Source organism: Lepidochelys kempii, chromosome 15 (genome assembly GCF_965140285.1).
Source record: "Lepidochelys kempii isolate rLepKem1 chromosome 15, rLepKem1.hap1, whole genome shotgun sequence".
NCBI lineage: Eukaryota > Metazoa > Chordata > Testudines > Cheloniidae > Lepidochelys > Lepidochelys kempii.
The window spans coordinates 13,524,402-13,547,173 of NC_136394.1; the positions used below are offsets into that span (position 1 = coordinate 13,524,402).

At 41.0% G+C, this 22,772-nt stretch overlaps 1 protein-coding gene across 4 annotated transcripts in view; it reads right to left on the reverse strand.

Moving 5' to 3' along the window:
• Nucleotides 1–22,772, reverse strand: part of CABIN1 (calcineurin binding protein 1) — a 206,308-nt gene that overhangs the window by 127,214 nt on the left and 56,322 nt on the right. For all 4 annotated transcript variants that reach the window (XM_073312662.2, XM_073312664.2, XM_073312663.2 and 1 more), the window contains exon 28: nucleotides 3,250–3,432. In XM_073312662.2, coding sequence (XP_073168763.2) covers nucleotides 3,250–3,432 — 183 coding nt within the window. The remainder of the gene's footprint in view (nucleotides 1–3,249; nucleotides 3,433–22,772) is intronic.

The window sequence follows — 22,772 nt, forward strand, 5'->3', positions numbered from 1 at the left end:
ATTGAAATGTATTAAATATTTTGGATGTTTTTCTACATTTTCATATATATTGTATTCTGTGTTGTAATTGACAGGTTTCAGAGTATCAGTCGTGTTAGTCTGTATTTGCAAAAAGAAAAGGAGCACTTGTGGCACCTTAGAGACTAACCAATTTATTTGAGCATAAGCTTTCGTGAGCTACAGCTCACTTCATCGGATGCATCACAAAAGCTTATGCTCAAATAAATTGGTTAGTCTCTAAGGTGCCACAAGTACTCCTTTTCTTTTTGTGTTGTAATTGAAATCAAAGTGTATATTATTTTTGATTACAAATATCTGCACTGTAAAAATGATCAACATAAGAAATAGTATTTTTCAATTCACCTCATACAAATACTGTAGTGCAATCTCTTTATTGTGAAAGTGCAATTTACAAATGTAGATTTTTGTTTGTTTGTTTGTTACATAACTGCAATCAAAATCAAAACAATGTAAAACTTCAGAGCCTACAAATCCACACAGTCCTACTTCTTGTTCAGCCAATTGCTAAGACAAACAAGTTTGTTTACACTTATGGGAGACAATGCTGCCCTCTTCTTATTTACAATGTCACCAGAAAGTAAGAACAGGCATTTGCATGGCACTTTTGTAGCCGGCATTGCAAGGTATTTATGTGCCAGATTTGCTAAACATTCGTATGTCCCTTCATGCTTCGGCCACCATTCCATACTCCTGAGGGCATTCTACACCAAAAAATTTAAAATTCTGCGCACAATATTTTAAAATTCTGCCAGTTTTATTTGTCAATAAATAAATACAGGGGCTCCAGCATGGCAGTGGGGAGCACAGGCCATTGGCTGCATGAAGCTCAGAGACCACCCTGCAGCCTCCCCACCCCCACCCCTGGGACACGGACTAAGTGGTGAGGCTGCACCTGACATTGCCCCAGCACAAGACCAGGGCCTGCCCCAGAAACATCCTGGGGCCCTGCCTTGCCCCTCTGTGCCAGGCACACCAGGTGTGGGGCAGGCAGGCTCAACCAGGCAGGATCCAAGTGTGAAGGGGCTCAGTGTGGGGGGATACAAGTGTGGGGTGAGAGAGTTCTGTGTGGGACAGTCTGGATGCAGGCAGATTGTGGAGGGATCTGGATGCATAGAGGCTTGTTGAGGGGGTTCCAGATTCAGGGACAATGGGACTCTACAGCAGCTTCCAGGTGAAGGGGGTTGGAACTCAGCGGGGGAGTCTAGATGCAAGGGGAGTGTGGTGGGGTGGGGTGGGGGTCTGGGTGCAGTTAGTTGGGGATCAGTGACATGGATGTCTAGATGTGGGGTCTCTGGATGGGGGGGGGGGTGAGGCTCATCAGGGTGGGGGTTTGAGTGCCGGGAGCAGAGTGGCAGTGGTCTGGGCTGCAGGGGTGGGGGTCAGGAGGCAGGGTGGCTCCAGATGCAGGGGTTGAGGTTCAGTGGGCAGGGTTCAGGTATGGAGTGCTAGGGGTGTTCTGGGTGTATGGGGTGAGGGTTGGCAGGAGAGTCTGGGTATGGAAGGTCTGGCTGCATGGGGATTGAGAGGATGGGGGGAGCATCTTCCCATACAGTGACCTCTCCCTCCACAGCTGAGGAGTGATGGGGGCAGGAAGCAGGGGAGGATGCTGAACTTCCTGCAGTTGGGGGAGGTTTCTGGGTGTGGGTCTGACACAGACCCAGCCACTCCTTGCAACGGAAGAGTAAGTCCCATCCCCTCCTGACTCCAGCCCAGCCAGAATCATAGAATATCAGGGTTGAAGGAACCTCTGGAGGTCATCTAGTCCAACCCCCTGCTCGAAGCAGGACCCATCCCCAGTTTTTGCCCCAGATCCCTAAATGGCCCCCTCAAGGATTGAACTCACAACCCTGGGTTTAGCAGGCCAATGCTCAAACCACTGAGCTATCCCTCCCCCCAGGACTAGCAGCTGATCCCAGCTCAGGGTAGGAGACACTGGTTAGGGTGTCTCCAGCCCTGTGGTGATTTACCTCTCTGTTGGTTACTCCGGGTGCCTGAAACAATGTACCTGAGCTGCTAGGGAGTGGTGTGTGACTGCTCTTGCAGCTTCCCTTTGCTTCCCTGACAGAAAGTCATTTTTCTGTGGGGAAGCCTAGAAATTTGCAGGGGACATCAATTCTGTGCAGAGTAATTTCAGAGGAAATGCTTCCATGCTGATGACGCTCGTTAAAAAAATAACGCATTAATTAAATTTGTGACTGAACTCATTGGGGGGAGAATTGTATGTCCCCATATTCTCCCATATATTTCATTTTATTGTAGCCTCGGATGATGACCTAGCACATGTTCATTTTAAAAAAAACTTTCACTGCAGATCTGACAAAACGCAAAGAAGGTACCAATATGATATTTCTAAAGATAGCTACAGCACTCAACCCAAGGTTTAAAAATCTGAAGAGCCTTCCAAAATCTGAGAGGGATGAGGTGTGGAGCCTGCTTTCAGAAGTCTTAAAAGAGCAATACTCCGATGCGGAAACTACAGAACCTGAACCACAAAAAAAGAAAATCAACCTTCTGCTGGTGGCATCTGACTCAGATAATGAAAATGAACATGCGTCAGTCCGCATTGCTTGGGATTGATATTGAGCAGAACCCATCATCATGGACGCATGTCCCCTGGAATGGTGGTTGAAGCATGAAGGGACATATGAATCTTTACCGCATCTGTCACATAAATATCTTGCAACGCCAGCTACAACAGTGTCATGAGAACACCTGTTCTCACTTTTAGGTGACATTGTAAACAAGAAGCGGGCAGCATTATCTCCAGCAAACGTAAACAAGCTTGTTTGTCTGAGCAATTGGCTGAACAAGAAGTAGGACAGAGGACTTAAAGGCTCTAAAATTTTACATTGTTTATTTTTGAATGTAGGTTTTTTGGACATAATGCTGCATTTGTACGTTCAACTTTCATGATAAAGAGATTGCACTACAGTACTGTATTAGGTGAACTGAAAAATACTATTTTGTATTTTTACAGTGCAAATACTTGTAATCAAAAATAAATATAAAGTGTGCACTGTACACTTGGCATTCTGTGTTGTTATTGAAATCAATATATTTGAAAATGTAGAAAACATCCAAAAATATTTAAATAAATGGTATTCTATTATTAACAGTGCAATTAATCGCGATAAATATTTTTAATTGTGATTAATTTTTTTAATCACTTGACAGCCCTAGTCATCATCATCACACAAGCTGCTGTGAGTTACATAATAAAATGATTACCTCTTTCGTCTTCAGATCCTAGAGTTTCTTTGCAGGATGCCATCACATCTGAACAGGAAGTGGAAATCCTCTTCTCTGAGTAAGGCTTCCTCGAACTGTCTTGAGAACTGGCAGGTTCATTAAAGATGTCCTGTGTGGAGCTAGAATCAGAGAGCACCACTGCTGTGCTGTCCTGACTCCTTTCTGCAAAAAAAGGAGAACGAGGTAAAGAATGAATGTGCTACTTCATCCACACCACAGGAGACATTAGGACCAAACAGACCTCCATCTTAAACCATGCGTTAGTGCTTTCTCCTCAATCTAAGTAGCATAATGATTTCAACCATTTTGTAAACTTTCTCTATTGTAACACATGGACCTATGCCAACCAATGTGCCTATTGTCTAAAAGATAAATTTATTTTCTTGTAATCTGTCTTCTACAATTTATTGCTATGTTCATCTCCTCACCTGTTTTTTCCAAGAACTGAATATGTAATTGTTTTCTTTCATAAGCAGTTGTTAAGTATTCATGTAGATTTCATTTTTCGAATGATTTCCTGGGATATCTCAGCACGTTAGAAACCTCGTACAAGGGAGTTGATGCATAACCCTGATAAGCAGTCACCTTTAGGACAGAATGTAGCCAACTCTTTACACTCATAACATTCAGCAGTTTTATTGTGCCACTTGTGGCATCTCAAAAGGAAGGTGGGATAACTTTGGTACACTAGGTAAAAATCTGAGTCCACCAGAACTCATTTGCTAGGGAAAGACCTTGAACATCAAGATTTCTAAGAATTTTTGGAAGCAGTTCTTGCAAAGGAGAGAAGATCAATGTAATTAGAGATGCAAAAGACCTAACAGAATGATCACTGACATCATCCACTTGACAAGAGTTTGATACAGTCCACGGAACGGTCATCTGCTTAGCATCTTGCTAAGATTTCGGTTTGAGATAGACATCAAGATTCCTGGACTTCAGGCTAGCAGCAAACCTTAATTAGTAATGAAAGAGGTGCAGGGGCACAAGCAATTTTTTTACTTTGATAACTGATGTGGCAAACCCAAGGGAGCCAGGGCTATGAACTGCCAAGACTAGAGGTGCCAGGGCTCAGCCCTGGTAAGCCCTTGCACAAATAAAGCAATGGCTAGCAGATAGAAGTGTGAGGGAAGTGATTCAGTTTTGGTGGGTACAGTTGATTAGAGTAATGTATCGCACCTGTTGACTGCTTTACAGTTTGGAGGGGGTTGTTAGCCCTTTCAGCCATAGTTGTTTCAGCACATGAAACAGTTGTAAAAGGTGGTGATTACAGTGGGATAAAAACTGTACCCTAGAATAAAGGAACAAGTGAAAACTTCTCAGATACCTCTGAGACCAGTCTAATATATCCTTAGTCACTATGTCAGGGTTTGGCAGAGACAACCTAGCATATCTTCATGATTGGAACTGGAACAGCCCATCCATGTGCAGGCTCTAAAACTACAACACAACTACAGAAAAAGATACATATTTTCTTCCTCAGATGGGAAAAAACACGTTTTTCTACAATTTTCCACCAGCAAAATTCAATATCTGATGTGAAATCCTAGCAGACAGATCTCTCTCTATATCTAAAGCCCATGGATGAATTTAGTCCCTTTACCAGGGACAGGATTAGTTCAACTGATAAAAAAGCTGCATACAACTAACAGCATGCAGAAAGGCTGACACGTATCTGACACTGAAGACCAATGCAGTCTCTCTGTATTCTTATTCATGATATGATCAAGAATAAAATGAAAAATGCTCACCAACAGAGAGGTTCAACAGAGAGGAGCTGACAGTATAAATAACTCCTTCCCTTTCTGTACAAATTACACAGTACAAATAGAGTGCTGAGACGCTCCTTATGGATTTGTCTTAACCAGATAAACCCTCTCCCCAGACCTCAACTTATAGTACAGGTATTACTAGTTTTGATTCCAGAAAGATTATAATGCAATTTGATTCAATCTACGGGTTTTTCATTTGGCACATGAAGAAAACCTGTCTATCCAGTGAATAGGTCCTATGAAACTGCACCTGGAAAAAGGAACTGGGGGAGGGCATTCCTGGCTTCCTAATAGAAAGTTTTACAGTTTGTTAGTGATGACAGACTTTATATAGAAATGATATCATTACAAAAGAATGGGAGAGGAAAGATTCTGAACGGAGGTCAGTCAAACTTTCATGACTCATTTGTAGAGCTTTAAAAATGTTCTTTGATATATGTGGATATAGCTGAACGCCTGGTCGGTGTCAGGGGGGAAAGAAGTTATGTTTTAAACTTCCAAGGTTTGGAAATTGATTGCAAAGTTTTGGGGGATAAAATAAAAGATATTTTCTCTTGTCCACAGTGGTTCTTAGCAGTTTTGTAACATCCAGAAAGACTGGTTGAATGACAGCACCAACAACAAAAACCCTGATATAGACAACCAACACACTCCACATTTACAGCAATTCATCTGACAGATTTTTTTTTTAAATGGTAGAAACTCAGGCATCTGCTTCAGAAGCAGGTTAGAGGTTGAGTTAGAAGACTGAAGATGCAAAAATACAGCAGTTGCGAGACTATAAATGTTTCATTATCCCATAAGCACTGAAGTTAGTTTTGATGTTCAGCCTGTGACAGATAAAAAGTCAAAATGTTGGAATGGGAATCAAGAATGGCTGGTGTACAGTGAGTTTGTGAGGGCTACATCAGTTACTAGGAAATTAACTAACCTCTCTCAGCATAAAAAATGATGCTCAGATGCTCTGAGCCAGCATGTTATATTTCAAATACCCGCTTATCAATGAAGTTTTTCATCCCAAGGGAGCAAACGTGAAGTCTTCCTTTTCAAATCCTAACTAGCAATCCCAGCTTGAAGTTTCTGCTAAAAAGAAGTGTACATATGTAGGTATGCATGAGTGTATGTGCCACTCTCTCTTTGGGCTATTCCTACACTAGCTAGACAGATACCCAATATTTCAACCACATCATCATCTAACCCTGCTCTGAGCACACAACATAGTGGTAAAAACACAAACATCCATCCAATGACTCTCAACATTGCTTCTGCTGATGGAGCTGAGATGGTGGGCTGCAACAACAGAAATTTTTTCAGAAGTAAAGCAAGTGTAGACCAAGCTTCTTTTTTGGGGGGAGAGGGGGGAAGGGGAGAAAGAGGATGTTTTGTACTGTTGCATCTAAGACATTTTTAATGATTTCTTCTGAGTCAACTTCCTCATTTTCAGTGTACATTTCCAAAAAATGTTTAGAAAGATTGGCACTTGATTTTTTTAATATTTAAATAAATCAAGACTGCTAAGTAGAAGATATGGGTAAATATGGTGTCATCATTTCTTTTTCATGGGCTCCAAAGCAACCACAGAAGAGAGGGTTACTGTGTAGAGGGCATGTGAGCATGGCTATTTTCCTTCACTTGCTTTGACCATTAATATATTACATGGTGGTGTGCATTACTTTGGAGTACACACCAAGGTGACACTAGGATAAGATAAGGGGTGGTCTGAATAGAAATGAAAAAACTTACATATTCAATGCACTCCACCCCCAGCTGCTATTGAAATTCAGCATAAAAGTTGTAAAATGAGAGTCTGAGATTATTAGGTTGTTGCCAGGATTCAACTAATAGTAATTCAGAGGCTGGGAAGTGCTAATATTCACACATTACAGATATTCTCTGCTCAAAATACCTTAAAACATATACGTTAGTGCATCAAGATTCAGCCGCCATCTGAAGAAGTTCCTAAACTGGACACACTTTGAACCTGCACTGCAAATAACAATGGGAACAAGAGCGAGGGGTTCCAAAATTAGGCCTCTCCAAAGACACTACATTAGTTACGAATAAAAGGACTCCAGACTTAGAGTTCTTCTGGACAGGGTGTTGTGAGTCATGATGTAAGTGAACTACCTTAGCAGTAATTAAAATCTGTAGGACAGTGCTATGGAAACAGGCATGCATTACTGATAGGAGAAACCATGAAACTAGACAACTCAGCACTGACTGTATGGATAATTTTGGGAAGGGGGAGTCTTCCAGGAATCCCCATTTCCCCCCACTTCCTTTTACTTCTTTACCTACCCTCAAATGCCTCCTATTGCTGCAACTGTCCCACTGTCAAGAAGGGCTGTACATGGCTCTCTTTGCAGCCTATCAGTGTCACTCCTCTAATCAAGCAGAGATGACTGCTAGAGAGCAACACCAGGAACTCTCTCCCCCCCAGAAAAGACAAGCGAATCACTTTCTCAGTTCTCCCATGCCAGGAACAATTTCAGGTTCTGGACTGTGATCCTTCCATGAGAGTTTACTGTGATGTCAGACTGCCAGACTAGCCATCTGCATGGTTCAGTTTGAGAGTGTGAGCAGGAGCCCAGAGAGAGAGACTGGTGTCAAGACTATATTAGCTTTGATTATTAAGAAATAATTAAAACATATACAGTGCTTTACGTTTATCTAGAAATTTACAAACATTCCCTGCCAAAAAAGTCTTAAGAGCTAAGAAAGAAAAAAGGTAACATATGGCCTAGTAGTTTAGGAAAGGGGATTACTATTAAGGGTTGGAAAGACCCCTGAAAGCTTAGACTAGAAGATCTTCAGAGCAGGAGTTGTACATTCCTGTATGTTTGTACAGTACCTAATACATTTTTGGCACAACTGTAATAACAATACATGAGCTTTAAAATGCAGTTTTATTCTGAGAAATGACTAGAGCTGACTGAAAAGTTTCAGGATTTTTCTGATAGGAAGGGATACATTTTTCATGAATATTTTTTCCATTTCTCAAACAACTTTAGAAGTGACTATGTAAAGCATATGTGGCATTGTAAAGCTACTTCTTTATTGTTCCAATAACTTCTATATCAAATGTGCTCAGTTTACAAGCAAAGGCATGCTGTCTGACTGCCAGTCCCGCAAACTCAGCCTAGAATCTGCGAATCAAGCTGTGTTCTTTCTATTTCATCCACCAGCACCAGCGGTGAAGGTCCCAAATTAAGCACTCTTGACACCTATAGAACTCCAAATTATGCTTTCAGCAACACTTGCACAAACTCAATGTGAGAGATTCTCTCCTTTGCTACAGTCAATGTACACACAATTGTGTAGTCCCCACTGTAAGGCCTGGTGAAGGGAGTATGCCGAGGATGGGGTCATTATGGGGATTCTATTTAAAGCAGCCCCTGGGGATCCCAATGTTATCCTACAGGACCATTACAGTCCTCTCAGCAGCCCAGAATTGGAGGATGAAAAGGTGGGGTAAAGTCACCTTTGCCCTCCCACTTCCAAGGTTGTGAGTTCTGGGCTGTGCCTCGAAGAGACTTAGCAAAGAATCACACCAAATGCCTTCAATATGTTTGCACAGGTGTAACTGACAGGAAAGAATCAATTTGTTGATGAGCATGCAAAGGAATGGAATCCAACTCACATCCTAACAACTGTAGTGTCTCTGCAGCACTAACAGTAGTACAAGACCATAAAAATTTATAGGGTAAAATTTTAAAAGTCAATGGGGGGTGGGAGAGAAATCACTGCGTCTCAGGTGCCTAAGTCACTTAGGTACTTTAGAAAATCTTACCCATTGTCACTAAACTCAGTAGACATGACAAAGGGAGCAGATCTGCGGAGTATGAAGGTGTCTTTTTACATATTCACCTTTTGGAGTAGAACTGCACTTTAGAGAGGGATTTGAAGGAGGAAAGGGAGTCTAGGTAAACAAGAAGAGGGAGCCAATTCCTGGCATGGGGGTAGTAAAAGTGAAGGTACCAACCTTAGAAAAAAGCGTTTGAAGACATTTAGAGAGTGTGTGCCAGAGGAGGAGAGCAGAAATGTAGAAAGGGGCAAAATAAGTTATTTAAGGATTAGAATTAAGAATTTAAATTGATGGGTTAAGAGAAGAGAGCAAAGGGGAGTGTGAGCGGTGTCCTCTCTTCAGTGGTATGAGAAAAGGAAAGCATAATCAGAACACTTACCAGCTGAAAGGTAGAGATATGCAGCAAGCATCACCCGACTGCCAAATGGTCAAATTTCACCAAATTTAAAAGGCCACCTATTAGAAAAGCGTACTGGGAAAAGGGTAATTCTACACTGAGACATTTCAGGAGTGACGAGGTGAATGAGAAGAAACGTTGAAAGGAACAGAATTTCTGCCTATTTGAGGCAAGATATGTGACAAACACACGCCCAGGTCTTGAAGACTGAAGTTTAAAACGGCTGTGTCTTTTTATTGATATTATGTTTCTATAATAAAAGCTGAGATAAATTTTTGTTATCTACTGCTTGTGGTAATTTAATACATTCTGTTAAAAGAGGGGAGCCTTGTGGTTGGAATCCAGCAGAGGAAGAGAACAATTGCCAATGCGCCATATATTCTGCAGCTCTGGTAAGTACTGCAGAATTGTGCGCACAAATCTAAACTTTATTATAAGAACTCTTTTAAATGTCTAATTCGTACAGTTGGGCAGGAAACATTAAAAATGTGAATCAAGAGCAAGTGAGGGACAGAGAGAAGATTTCAGTTATACAGTAGAAACATCAGAGAGCAAGCAGTGTTTGGTAAAGACCCAGGCCCCAATCCTGCAAACATACATGTATTTAACTTCAAGCTTGTGAACAGTCCCACTAAATTTGACTAAATCCCAATCATAATTACGTGCTTTGTTGAATCAGAGTCCAAAGGAGGAGGCTAAGGAGAGGAAACAGAGAGATGTCCGCCGTGTTGCAAATGAAGAATCCAGGACAATTATTCTTCCATGAAAATCCTCTAATCTCGCAACACTAGAGACATCTTAAAGTGCATAATTTTGGGATATCACACATACCAGAAGGGTTAAGATTTCTGTTTACTATTATCCTCCAGAAACAAAAGAAAAATAATTGGTTGGTTAAGACTAGAAGGATGTAAAAAAGTTAAAATAAAATTTTACCTCAGTAAAAAAGTAATTTTTGTTTCAAAACACAAAAACTAACAAGCCCTTTCCTTTTCCCAAATGTAAAATAACTTCAAATAGGAAAGTTGTAAACTTTGTTTTTTACTTGAAAATATGACCATTTTACAATGAGAGGAACCTCAAACTTTAACAAAAATATGCAATTTTTAAAATTTCATCTGTTTTCAATATGAAAATGGCCATTTCTTAGACATTTTTACAAAAACTCCAAAACTATCTGGGTCACAAAATGAAAAAGAGTATTGAGTGAAAATTTATAAGTGTATTATTTCCACACACCACCAGTTAAAATTAATTTATGTTTTCTCAGAGGACACCGTATATTGCTTAGTGAACACAGCTGTTTAGTAGAGGAATTCAGCAGACCTCAAAGTTGTGTTAAACTTTTACAGTTGACTTCAGATGTACATTTACATATAAAAATAATATTTAAAAATTCTGCTTTGCTCCAGCAAAGAATTCTCTCCTCATATCTTCGGACATTGAGCCCCAGTGTGCAGGAGGGACAAGCAGAAAGGAAAAGTGCCTTTTGTCCTGTTTACGTATTGTTACAGAAACATATCTGAATATAGGTCTTGCTAGAAAGATAATTTCAGGATTTGAAAAATTAATGCAGATGGACCCTTTACAGACAAGTTTCAAACTTAGGAATTAACACTGTTCATAGACTGCAAGGAAGGGAAGGGAGGTTTCATAAACACTGCAGTAATTTCCATTCCATTGTATCTGGTGAAGACCCTTTTTAGTCATTCAGGTGGCAGAAGAGAAAGTATTTACCTATGACATTTTAAAGAACTAGAACTTCTATTAGATCTCAGTTCTCTTCTTAAAAGTATGCCAAGGCTAATCTAGTTTCTGATTGACTGAAGTTCACAAGGCTGATCCATAAACCAAAGTAGAATAGTGCTATTCTATAATAGCACAGGAAGCCATTGCCACTCTATTTCACTAATATCCAAATAAAAACACTTGTGTGTGCCTATCAGTTATTTGGAAAAAAAGATGTTTTAATGTAACTTTGAAAAAGGATCAGTGTCTCTCTTTGTCTCAGCACTTCTTTAGGACCAGGAGATCATTATTCTATGTCAACACTCTATTCCATTGATGTGAACTCTTTACATATACCAGTATACATATGGAATATACCTTGTCATCTGAACTGTGGATGTTCACTAGCATGGCAGGAATGAAAAAAGAAGAGGGCAATGGTGTGTAAAAATGTGAGACTGGCCTGAAATAGCAAGTATACAATAGCACTGGACAAGAGGCTACATGCAAAGGCATAAGTATAATGTAGTAAACCTCTTAGAATAGCATGTTGACTGGCAGAATCTGTTTTGCATTATGAAACTGTGAAGGTCCTTGCAAAGGAAGTAGTAAGTAACTGAGAAAAGTAAGAAAGTAAAGCCTTTTTACAGTTGTATTAATGAGGTATTTAGTTTTTATCAATGAAGTTGCTATTCAACTTGATTGACAGATTCCCCACACTCCACCCCATGAAACTCTTTTTTGAGATGAGAGAGAATGGGGAGAAGGTCCTAGGTGTAGCTATATCTGTGGGAAGATACCAGGTTCAAAGAGAAGAAAGGGTAAAACATACAACTTCCTCTTTAGAATACTATCCTGGACATCGGAAGGAAGGGCATGGGTTCTAGTAGTTATAAGATCTTTCAACTGGGGTAGACATTCAGATAGCAGTAGAAAAAGGTGCTAAAACTAAGAGCCTTAAACACAGGTGAGCGGTACACAAAGCTTTTCTGGTATGTGACATATGTATTCCATTCCATTTTAAAGTAAAGAAAAACCTTTGAACAATCATATTTATGGAGTGGCAACTGATGACATTTATCAAAAGTGTCAGACTCAGTCTTTCCCACTCCATAAGGATAGTTGTTCAAAGGCTGTGGTTTCACAGATTTACTGCATGTGGAATATAGTATTTTTACTTACCTTGGCAGTAACTGGAGTTCTTTGAGATATGTGGCCCCTATGTGTATTCCATTTGAGGTATGTGTGCGCTCCATTTCTGAAGACCAGAAATTTTTGCTAGCAATGTCCCTTGATCCAGGTCTGCATCCTTCTCCTCATGCTCCAAACTGAGAGCATAAGGGGTGGTGAAAACTTACTACCCCTCCAGTTCCTTTTGTACCACAAATAACCTTTGGAAGTATTTTCAGCAGAGGGGAAGGAGGGCACTGACAGATCCTATGCAAAGAAGGCTGGATCTTGCTCCTGCCTATTTATTGATATAATAAACTGCTGCCCTGTTGTCTAACATGATCTGAACATGTAGGGTCTGAATAAGTGGTAGAAATCGTGTGAAGGCTTCATGCAGACTGCAGAACTAGGAGGTTGATGTGTAACTGTGATTCTTGTTGGGTACCACTACCCTGTGCTACATGTTCATTCAGATGGCCTCCCCAGCCTAGTACGGAGGTGTCTGTGACCCATCTTTTCATGGGTTGGGGAGGGACGAAGAGACCCCACTACCACACACACACACACACAGTTAATCTGTTTTCCTACCAGATAAGCTAAGTCAGAACACTGTGGGGACATGAGACTGCTTTGTCCACAACCACACATGTAGATATCAGAGATGAAGTCTCAAAGAGTGTCACATACATATAAGAGGACATGTGATGTAGGAGGAAGAGACAGCATCATACTGTTGTCTGAGGGCACAGTTGAAGCTGATGATGAGCTCCTTCATAGCTTGGAATCTGTCCAGAGGCAGGTATACTTTGGCTCTGATCGAATCCAGGGTTGTTCTAATAAAATGTATAATCTGCACAGGAGCTAAAATGGACTTTTCTTTATTTACTTGGAGTCCTAATGAACATAGGACTTGGACTAAAGATAGGACTGCCCTCTGAACGTCTCGGTACAGCTTCCCCAGGAGTCGCCAGCACTTCAAGGTACCGGAATAATAGCGGCGTGCCCTGATCATTCAAAAGTGCTGCCACTACCAGTGTCACCTTTGTGAACACTCATCGCACCATCAAAAGACAGAAGGGGATCACGCCGTACTGGTAATGGTCCAAACAGAGGGTGCACTGAAGGAACCTCCTGTGTGCTAGGTGGATGTTGGTGTGGAAATAAGCATTCTTTAAATCAGGAGCTGTGAACCAGTCGCGTTTGTTTAGAGAGGGAAATATAGAGGCCAGGGTGATCATCTGAACCACAGGAGGCAGATGAAGGCATTCAGCTGTCTGAAATCTAGTATGGGCCTCCAGCCTACTTTCTTCTTGAGGATTCTTTTTCTTTTGTATGTCAACCTGAAAAGCAACATTAAAAGGTCAACATCCAAGTCTGTCATTTGCTCTGTGGCTTCAGGTGACCTGGAATAAATCAAGGCTTTCCCTTCAGAGAAAGATCTTAGAGGGCAGTGGTTCACTAGTTTGTTCCCTGGTTTGGCTGTCTTCTCCACATTCACATATCAGGCTATACTTCATTTTCCATTTGAGTAGTGGTAATTACAAACATCTGTTTGAAATTCTGATGTGGTCTGCTGTGATCCAAAGCTTTTGTGCCATGGTGAAGCTAGATGGCTGGTCTATAGGATCTGTGATCAGGCCTTGATTCTTTACCTCCATTACTTTCCCCAAAGCCTCTGCACCACTTGGTTTTTGCTGATAGTCCCAAGGTTTTGAGAGCTTGGCAACTAACCAGAAAAGATTCCTGGACCAAAGGCAGCATTTTGGAGGAGTTTTGAGATCACCATAGATGAGTGTTATTGCATGATTGTACCCTTGTATTACTGCTGCTTCTCTTCAGTAGTAATAGTAAAATATGGGTGAAGACAGGAAGCCAGATATTCAACTGCCGAGAAAGCAAAATTACTCAAGATTGTAACTCTTTGCAATCAGCTTTCTATTTAACTAAGCGATTTCACACAACGGGGTGATTGGGCAACAAAATGGCAGATGAAATTCAATGTTGCTAAATGCAAAGTAATGCTCACTGAAAAACATAATCCCAATTATACATACAGAATGATGGGGTCTAAATTAGCTATTACCACTCAAGAAAGAGATCTTGGTGTCATCGTGGATAGTTCTCCTAGAACATTTGCTGTATGTGCAGAAGCAGTCAAACAAACAAACAAAACAAAACAAAACAAACACCAAAATGAACAGAATGTTAGGATCCCATAGGAAAGAGTTAGGTAATACGATGGAAAAGTTCATAATTCCCCTATATAAATCCACAGTGTATGCCCACACCTTGAATAATGTTTGCAGTTCTGTTTGCTGCCCCATCTCAAAAAAATAGATTAGAATTGGAAAAAGTACAGAGAAGGGCAACAAAAATGATCAGGAGTATGGAACAGCTTCCATATGAGGAGAGATTAAAAACACTGGAACTGTTCATCTTAGAAGAGAGACAACGACTAAGGGGGAATATATTAGAGGTCTATAAAATCATTAATAGTATGAACAAATTGAATAAGGAAGCGTTATTTAACTCTTCATGTAACAAAAGAACCGGGTTGACCCAATGAAATTAATAGGCAGCAGGTTTAAAATAAATATAATGAAGTACTTCTTCATTGAATCTACATTCAACCCGTGGAGAACTCATTGCCAGGGAATGCTATGAAAGTCAAACGAATAACTGTTCAAAAGAGAATTAGATAAGTTCATGAGGATAGGTCCATCAGTGGCTATTAGCTAAGATGATTAGGGATGCAACCCCATGCTGTGGGTTTCCCTAAGCCTCTGACAACCAGGAGCTGGGACTGGATGACAGGGAATGGATCACTTGGTAACTGCCCTGTTCTGTTCATTCCCTCTGAAGCATCCGGCACCGGCCACTGCTGGAAGACAGGACACTGGGCTAGATGGACCATAGGTCTGACCCAGTACGTCGTTCTTATGTTCTTAAGATGGAGACCAAGGTGGCTGTCTACAAAGTGTGAGCATCTGTTCCCCAACTGGTCCAAACTAGTTTGTGGATTATATTGTTCCTAGTTTTTAATCTTGGTATATTCATCTTGGAGAAGAGGAAATATCTTGAGTAGAATATTTTCCCTTGTGCTGAAGCAGTATCAGTTCCATGGCTTACAGATGGAGCAGGACTCTACTTCCTTTCTGAGCATCTTCTTCTGAGAGGGGTCACTGAAGAGGGACATGGAAGGGGATTCTGAAGGGAGAACAGACAGGAACTCTGTCATATCACTAGTAGTGATAACCTCTAGAACCCATCTGTTTGACGTTATTCGGTGCCATGCTGAGAAAAAGTGAACTAGATGACCTTCAAATAGGGTGCAGGAGTCCTGTGTATGTGTCAGAGGCCTGATTCTTGGCTTCTGAAAGCCCCATGAAAAGGATTTCCTGGTGGGAGGCTAGGGCTGGAAGGAGAATGAAGAGGAGAAGTTCTGCTTACTGGGTTGTAATCTTTGGTGTTTGCTAGGAACTCATAAATCCTTTGATGGTAGAATGGTTATGGGGCTGGACGCTGCCTGTAAGACTGAGGTTTAAGATACTTCCTCTGTGGCCCCAGGGTATAGATACCCAGAGGGTGAAGAATTGCTCATGGGTCTTTAAGGGTATGTAACAAATTTATCTTTTTTCATGCTGAATGGGTTATTTCTCTCAAGAGGCAGATCCAGAGGCACAGTAGATTGGACTTCTTTGGTAAATATGGAGGATTGGAGCCATGAATCCCTTCTCATAATTATAGATGCTGCCATTGACTAGGAGGCTAATTAATTAATACAACCATATTTCAACTTTAAAGCTTGGTTCTATTTCACTAAATGAAACTGTACACTCACCAAAGTGAAGTTCTTTCTTCAAAAGAGGTCTACACATTTGGCCTCCTTACCTGTGGGTGTAAATCTGGTTTGATGCTGCTTGTCACTTTTGGTGGCAGCCTGCAACACTACAGAGTTCGGAGTATGAAAAGTAAGTAAGTATTCCATCTCTTTCAATGGTACAAAATATTTCTTCTCTGCTCTTTTCAGAATGACAGCACAAGTAGCTGGAGTATTCCAGACCATTCTGGTTGGTTCTAAAATGGCTTCATTAATAGGCAGTGCCTCCTTCCTCGGACCAGCTCTTTGGAAGATATCTATCAGCTCATGAGTGATGTCCTGCATTTTATGCAGAGGTATCTGCAGCGTGTCTGCAATTCTCCCAAGGTGGTCTTGGAACTGCCTATAGTCAGGTGGTGATGGTGATTGTGTGATCACCTCATCTGATGAGGACAATGATAATCATCCCACCAGGGTGAATGATTCCAGCTATATGGGTTTCTCCTCTTCTTCAGAGTGTTCCTGATTAAGTTGAGGTTCTTTCCCAGGTGGCAATCCTGCCTTGCCTCTCATTGAGATCTCAAAAATTTGGGAGTCACAAAGACGGATCTCAGGGACACTAATAAGGCTAGTGCGAGGGATAATAGAGGTAATGGGGTGGATTCCAGAGAGGAGGGTACCATTGGTCCTGAGGTGGGCAGTCCTTCCTATGAGAATATGAAGGCACCCATGATATTTTGGAGACTCTGTCAGGGCTGACTTCCTGCCTCCTTAAAGCTGGTGAAGCTCTCCCGCTAATTCTAGACTAAGTGGAAGAAAATAAGGCCTCTATGTTGATGGGTGGCGCCATCAGTACCAGGTCTCATTATGTATTGGTTGGCTGATAGTACAGGAGAGTGGTGAAGTGATGGTGTCAGGAGGTCCGTGGTTAGGACCGGATCTGACAGTATCAGCGATTCCAGATCTGCAAAGATAGTAAGGTCCTCCGGGATAGAGTATCTAGTCTGTTGATGGAGAGTGGACCCAGTTTCTGTCCCTTAGCAGTGCTGGTTTCAGAAGGACAGTGGTTTTCAGTAACAATGATTTCTTATCTCTTCATGCTGGTACCATCAGTGTAGGATGTGTCCATGTTCTTCTTTCCATTGTCACTACCAGAGATAGGTCTGTCCCTTTGGCTATCAACTGTTTTGGGGGACTCTTGATTCTCCCTGTCAAGGAACCAGTACCATGCTCCTTAGGAGTTCCAGACACATCCATATCAAGGTGTGGGGTCTTACTGACCTAGAAGTTGTCAGCAAGGAGGTCTTCTTTTTCGGTGAGGACTTGGCAGGAGATTTCGCACGTGTCTTGTGAGAGTGTTTGCTTTTACCCTCCTCATGTCTCTGTTTGGAAGAGTCCTTAACTCTGCCCTGAGCAGCCCTGGAGGCGGAGACCACCATGATCAAAGGGGTGCTTCTCAATGCTTCTGTCTGATGTGCAGAAGAGTGTGATGGGCCAGAATAAGACTGAAGTCTCACACAATTGTCCATCAGGAATCTTGAAAGCCTGAATTCATGAGACTGATGGGTTCAGCAAGGAAAGCAAGGGCAGATACTACACTTAGAAGGATTATGAGCTTCCCCAAGGCAATAGAGGCATGCAGTGTGGAAGTCGGTGACCAGGAAGACCCAGGGATAGGACTTGCACACCCTGGGATCTTGGGCATACAGGGCACCCCCATATGGGGGGAGAGGTGTTTGTGTGGGGGTGCCCCCAGACCTCTGAACTACTTTAACTACACTATCTAAAACTGCTAAAACTTAACAGCATCTGATTTTTTTGAACAGGAACACTAGCTAAAGCTACGGACACTAGAGAAGTTCTGTCTCAGACCACATGCAGTAGAAAGGAACTGGAAAAGTGGTAGGTCTGCACCACCCCTTATGCCCTTGGTTCAGAGTGGGAGGAGGAGAAAGGCGCAGCACAAGCAAAAAATCTGCCCATCTCAGGTGCATGGAACACATATGCACCTCGACTGGAATACACTTAGTGACCATCACTCAAAGAACTCTAGCTTACACACACGTTTATCTTCAATGGTATGCAGTCGAAACATTTGGGATTACTTGGCCCCATACCACTGTGATTCTTGAAATAGACCCCAGCCATAATAGTTGACACTACACAAATCTGGAATCAAAATGCACTTTCATGTAATTAATTTTTTTTTTTTTTTTAAAAGAAAAAGATAAAAAGTTGAGTTTTGCACTGGAGCAGCTTCACCACTTGAGGCAGAGTGTCTCTCTCCACGTACAGAAGGGACTTCCCTTACAAAATGAGTCAAAGATGTAATCCTGGATTGGGTCTAGTTTCATCAAATCATTAGATACATGTTAGTAACTAGTAACTCTAACAACTGCTATACTTCTACCATCAACAATCTCAGAGCACAGAGGCTCATCAACATTCCATTTATCTGGTCAGGTTCTTCTTATAAATTTTTATACTGAATATCAATTTCAGATTTTTTCCTCATTCAACCCCATTAAAATAGGGGCGCTAAATAGATTAAATTACAGAAAGGATAAAAAAGCAGGATAATAGCAATTGCCATCCTGGATCCATTAGTCCAATGTCCTGTCTCCAAGAGCATCCAGTTCCAGATGCCACAGAGGCAGGTGCAAATCACAACAGTAGTCAAATGTACAATTATCTCCCGCCATGAAGGTTTCATTCTAATCTCTAATAGTGAGAGATTGGTTTAAACTCTGATGCATGAGGATTTTGTATCCCTTCCAAAACTCTGTTTGTATTAACTGTTATAACTCTGGATATTCTGGTTATCCATCTAAATGTCCGCTCTCTTTGAGTCTCACTAAATTCTTGGCACCAGTGACAAGTTGATGCACAATATCCTCATGGATCACCTTTGACTCATCAATATCTTGAGAATCCCACTCTCACAGAAACTGCACACCTCTACATCATTTGCAGAATCACAGGACCAGCGGATTATGAAGTGGGACTCCTCCCACAGCACGAAGCAAGTAGCCTTTCCCAGTGAGCTTAACATGCAGTTTTTGCCAATTATTGAAGCAAGCCGTGACAGGTAAAAGCAGGAAGAAAATGTCTAGGGAACAGAACTGTATAAAGGTTAGGGGCAGCACGGGCAATATTGGTTGCAAAAGCAGTCAAGCAAAGATAAACATAAAAAAAGGATAATCACATATAATTGAACAGAAGGCAGTAAATGACAAGGGTAAAGACAACAATAATATAATGTTTCAGCATTACAGTAGCAATGGGCATTCCATGCATTTTCTGCACTGTCTCACAACACTTCATTGATAGATACATACATAGCTGAACATCAACATATTCAAAAGACAGATGCCACAGCAAAAGGACAAACTTTTCAGTTCTCTCTCTGGGAACTAGATTTCTTATTTGGATAACTGTTTTTATTTAGATACACCTTTTATTTTTTCTCTTTCTGAATTAACTTCAATATTTAAAACAGGGATTAGCTGAATACATTGAGACTGTAACTGTTGAGAGTCTGTATTTTCTCCCCATCTCTCTGTGAAGAGCTGCACATATCCACGGCTTAATCACTGTGCATTCAGTAGAAAGTTGGCCCTCTAGCTGGGTAAGTTAATCATAGTGATATCCTAGGTGAGGCAAATGTCCTATTTAATCCCAGACTGCTATTTTAAAATAGTAAACAACAGAGGTCTACATTTGGTTCATCCACTGTTAAATTCAGATTTTTACTCTGTTGGGTTACAAAACCAGCAATGTGAAGGGGAGGGAAAAGGAGAGACTGGGCTAACACAACAAAGGGGAAAAGGAGATGTTGCCTGGTGAATGAGTAAGAAAGAGCACAGAGAAGCAGCCACCTGTTTTGTGCATGCACAACTGCCAGCAAACACTAGCTGCAGCTCAGCTATATTTCTTGCCTCCTGAAGGAAAGATGCAGGTCAGCAGCTGCCATAGGGAGACAGGGCTAGAAATGTATGTACTGTACTGTACAGTAAAGTACTGTACTACTCTACAAGCTTTTATTGCTCTATATTTTCCAGTTTGTCTAAAGCATGATATTCTAAACCAATGCAAAAGGGATTCAAAACGGTCTACACTATAGCAGTCATTTCCAAATTTCGTGTCCATCTTTTCACAGATATAGAAATATGCTGGACAGTTATAGTACAATATGAGAGAGATAAGGTGCAAGCTTGTCTCTCTCACCAACAGAAGTTGGTCCACTAAAATATATGATTTCACGCACCTTATCTCGCCAATATATTGGGACCAAAATGGATACAACTACACTACATAGTACTATATGGACATTACAGCTACATCACCTGAAAATAAATGCTTGCCCTTTACATTTTAGCTGTGTAGAGGTGCACACTTGAGGATTGGAGTCCAGTGATTTTCAGTGAAGGGCTCCTGTCTGTGGATGAACTCACTCTCTCTAGAAGTCAGCCAGTTTGCTGACCTCAGGGTACAGTACAAGATATCTTGGGTAAAGCATTTGTTTGACTATGGACCATTGCTGAGTTATTTACTAAGTTCGCTTTTGGCAATTCAGGCAGAGGGGATTTTTGTGTGGGGGATCTATTGTAGTCACTTATATTATTGTCCTTTATCAGGTGCCATGGTAAAAAGTACATAAAAATACTAAGACAATTAGGGTAGATAACTGAACTGAATTTGGGCCAAACTATTTCATTCACAAACAATGCCAGTGTGGGCCATTTCAACTGGTGTCAGAATAGCAAAAAGTTTCCCCAAAGTAGTAAGTTAAAAAAAAAAAAAAAAGAAAGCAATTGACTATTTTTAGGAACAGTATAATGGAAATGCAGACACCACACTTCTGCGGCAATTAGGTTGCGTTAAAGATGTCAGTAGCACTTTACTTTAAAAAGTACATATTTTAACAAAAGTATTATGCAAATTAATGCAAAGCAATGCAATATTAGTAATACACACACACACACACACACAAAGGTGAGTCACTTCTGAGCTTCCCAACCTGTTAGCACTCCTCCATCTGCAACAGCAGCCCTAGGCAAACATTTTAATTTCCTGGGGCTCTTCAGTGTGCTGCTGCTGTAGTTTGGCTTTGCCAGCAATTTATAAGGCATTATGATTGGTGCAGTGCTTTGCAATTCTACCTGTAATAGTCACACTCTACCTTCCAAGAGGTCACCCTAACTTGGCTTCTTCTACAAATTGACAATCTCTATAGCTGTGACAACAGCTATGCTATGCCAGGCTTGCAGCTCCTATAATTGCTGCTTCAGCCCTGATGGATGTAGCAGCTCCTTAGCTTGCACCTTTTGGTTTTGCTAAGTAGCCCACCTTCCTCCCATCAGGAAATTAGTATGCCATCACCCATTATACCTTCTTGTGAGTGAATGCACTCATGACATGAACTGCAACAACTCATTTGTCTCCACAAAACATTTCAGCAAGCTGTAGGGCCTATGCATATGAAGTCTGACAGAGAATTGGATCGCACAGTGCATATTATTTTAGGATACTTTTTAATTTTTTTTACATTTTTCGTTTGCAATGTCAGTCTCCACAACGAGTGGGGGGAAAAAAGCAGGTCATGACTGGCCCCACATCCAAGTAACAGCAGAATTATTCGAGAAGAATCTTTGACTAACAGGGCAAAAACTATCTGCTAATGAATGTGGCTGACAACAGAGAAGTAAATAATGTACCTGCCAACAAATAGAGGTGACTGTCCAATGATTTCCAAAGCATACTAGCTACATAAAGAAACTTCTTGCTTTCCAGGCACATCCTGTATGAGTCTGATCTGATCCAAAGCCCACTGAAGTCAATGCAAAGACTCCCATTGATTTTAATAGGCTTTGGATCAGGCCCTAAATCTTTATCCCTATTCTCTCTCTCATTTATATTTTACTTATATACACACACACACACGACTGGTAGAGAAAGGACACAGAGCAGCTAAAGCAGTATAAGTGCCTACCTATATACAACTCATTCACACTAATGTGCGTGTGTATGTACATACATATTACACACACACACACACACACTCTCTGTCCGTCTCTCTGTTAAAACCGTGAATGAATTACTGCATACTGAAATGAAGGTTTGGATAAAACAAACTTTTAAATATTCAGGTTAGTGAAGGAAATGCAAAAACCCTCTGCTGGTTTTAATCGAGAAGTTATTTATTAGTAGGGAAGAAAAGCAAACAAATACACCTTGTCGGGTACTGGACATTTAGCTACTGGTTTCAAAATTGGGTCACATTTTTATGGTTTAAATATTTTTGAAATGTTGACAGGCATGGAAGCAGCCCACCCAAAAGAAATAAGTTCAGATCAGGAAGAGCAGTTCCTCAAGGAGGATGCTGTAATCCATCAACATTCACCTGCAGAAGCACTCTGCAGAATATGTACTTTATTCATGAATGTTGGTAGCCACAAATCTAGAGGGACAGATAGCTAAGCTGGTCACCAGTGTGGTGATGTTGAAACAAAATTGCCTGCCAAAAGATAGTGTCAGGTTTCCTAAATAGTAGATTTCTATTAATTTGTATTGCAACGACACCACTACACTGCCCTACTACTTTTCTTTCTAAACCAATCAGCTGTTATTTTATGATCCACAGAAATGTGCTGCTAGCCAGTTGTTGTAAATAATAAAGAAAAAATTAAAAGATGAAGTCTATTAGACCACCATGCAAATCACCTTGTGCTGATAAGCAATATATTCAGACAGTCGCCACCTGCCTCATTCCAAATGGGATAAACTCTGGTGAGATTTTTTTGGATGGAA